This window comes from Aplysia californica, unplaced genomic scaffold (genome assembly GCF_000002075.1).
Source record: "Aplysia californica isolate F4 #8 unplaced genomic scaffold, AplCal3.0 scaffold01314, whole genome shotgun sequence".
Lineage (NCBI taxonomy): Eukaryota > Metazoa > Mollusca > Gastropoda > Aplysiida > Aplysiidae > Aplysia > Aplysia californica.
The window spans coordinates 38,740-40,214 of NW_004798584.1; the positions used below are offsets into that span (position 1 = coordinate 38,740).

General features: G+C 43.4%; 1 protein-coding gene across 1 annotated transcript in view; it reads left to right on the forward strand.

Annotated features, from left to right (window-relative positions):
• LOC101861633 overlaps positions 1-1,339 on the forward strand; it is an 8,061-nt gene extending 6,722 nt beyond the window's left edge. The window contains exon 2 of the mRNA XM_005112539.3: positions 257-1,339. Within this exon, the coding sequence (XP_005112596.2) occupies positions 257-408 (152 nt within the window). The 3' untranslated portion in view covers positions 409-1,339. The remainder of the gene's footprint in view (positions 1-256) is intronic.
• Positions 1,340-1,475: the final 136 nt, after the last annotated feature.

Here is a 1,475-nt window from a genome sequence, read left to right on the forward strand (position 1 = left end):
TAACAACAACAACAACAACAACAACATCACCAACAACAACAACAACAACAACAACAACATCATCATCATCAACGCCTCAACAACAACAACAACAACAACAACAACAACAACAACAACAACAACAGCAACAGTAACAACAACAACAACAACAACAACATCACCACCAACAACAACAACAACAACATCATCATCAACGCCTCAACAACAACAACAACAACAACACCAACAACAACAACACCCCCTTCTGTCCCCTCAGAGGCCTTCTCCTGGGGCAGCTGGAGCGCGTGCAGCGTGAGTTGTGGCGTGGGTCAAAGGTTCCGGGCAAACGTCTGCGGTCAAGGCCGTCCGTGCACAGGCAAAGCTGCCAGCTCTGAGGTGGAAGTCTGCTCAGACAACGAGGAATGTTGAAGTGGATGTCTGCTCATAGCCCGTGGATAGTCCGCTCAAAGAACGTGGATTGCAAAGAAATGGAAGTCTACACAGACAACGTGGAATTTAGAAATGGAAGTCTGCTCAAACAGCGAAGATTGTTGAAGTGGGAGCATGCTCAAAGAACCACGATCGCTAAAACAGAAATTTGCTCAGACGACGAGGGATGTTAAAAATAGAAGTTTGTTCTGGCCGCGAGGAATGCTAAAATGGAAGTTTGCTCAGAAAGCAAATGATGAGCCAAAGTCTGCTAAAAAAATAAAAATAAATAAGGATTCCTAAAATGGAAGTTTCCTCAGATTGTGGACGTGGAAGTTTGTTCAGACAACATGAATTGCGGGCGAGAAAGGCTGCACAAAGATGACTGATGAAGTGGGACAACTAATATTTCTAATAATTATTGTGTCTGAAGGCAGAGCGACAGGACGGGACAAGACGGTGTTTCCAGGGACGTAGTTAAAGTCAAAGGTCGTAATCTCCCAACGCACTTAGTAGCACTACTTACCATTTGACAAGTGACTGAACCCTCGAACTCCTCCTCCCCCTTCCTCCTCCTCCTCCTCCTCCTCCCCCTCCTCCTCCTTTTCCTCTTCATGTTCGCCGGCTGCATGTTTGGGTCTCGTCTCTTGACGAATGTGATTGTCCTTTCCAATAGCTCTCGAAAATAAAGTTGACTTGATCATTAATGTAACAAACAGACGGACAGACAGACAGACAGACTGACTGACAGACTGACAGACTGACTGACAGACAGACAAGCTATAGTTTAACGAGCAAACTGATACACATTACTATAGTCTTGTTATTTCGATATCTGGCGTGTATGCCACCCAATGTATATTTTGAAATCATAGAATTCGAATGACTTTAACAATAAATTTTGAATAAACAAATCCTATTTTTTGCTCAAGGAGTACCTTGTTCACTTTTTACAGCTTTGCCAGTTCAAAAACTCATAATATTTTAGTTAAAGGTTAAAGTAGAACAGTGAAGAGAAGTTCACGGGGGCGCTGAGACGAATAATTATTAAGAGGAGGAGGAGGAGG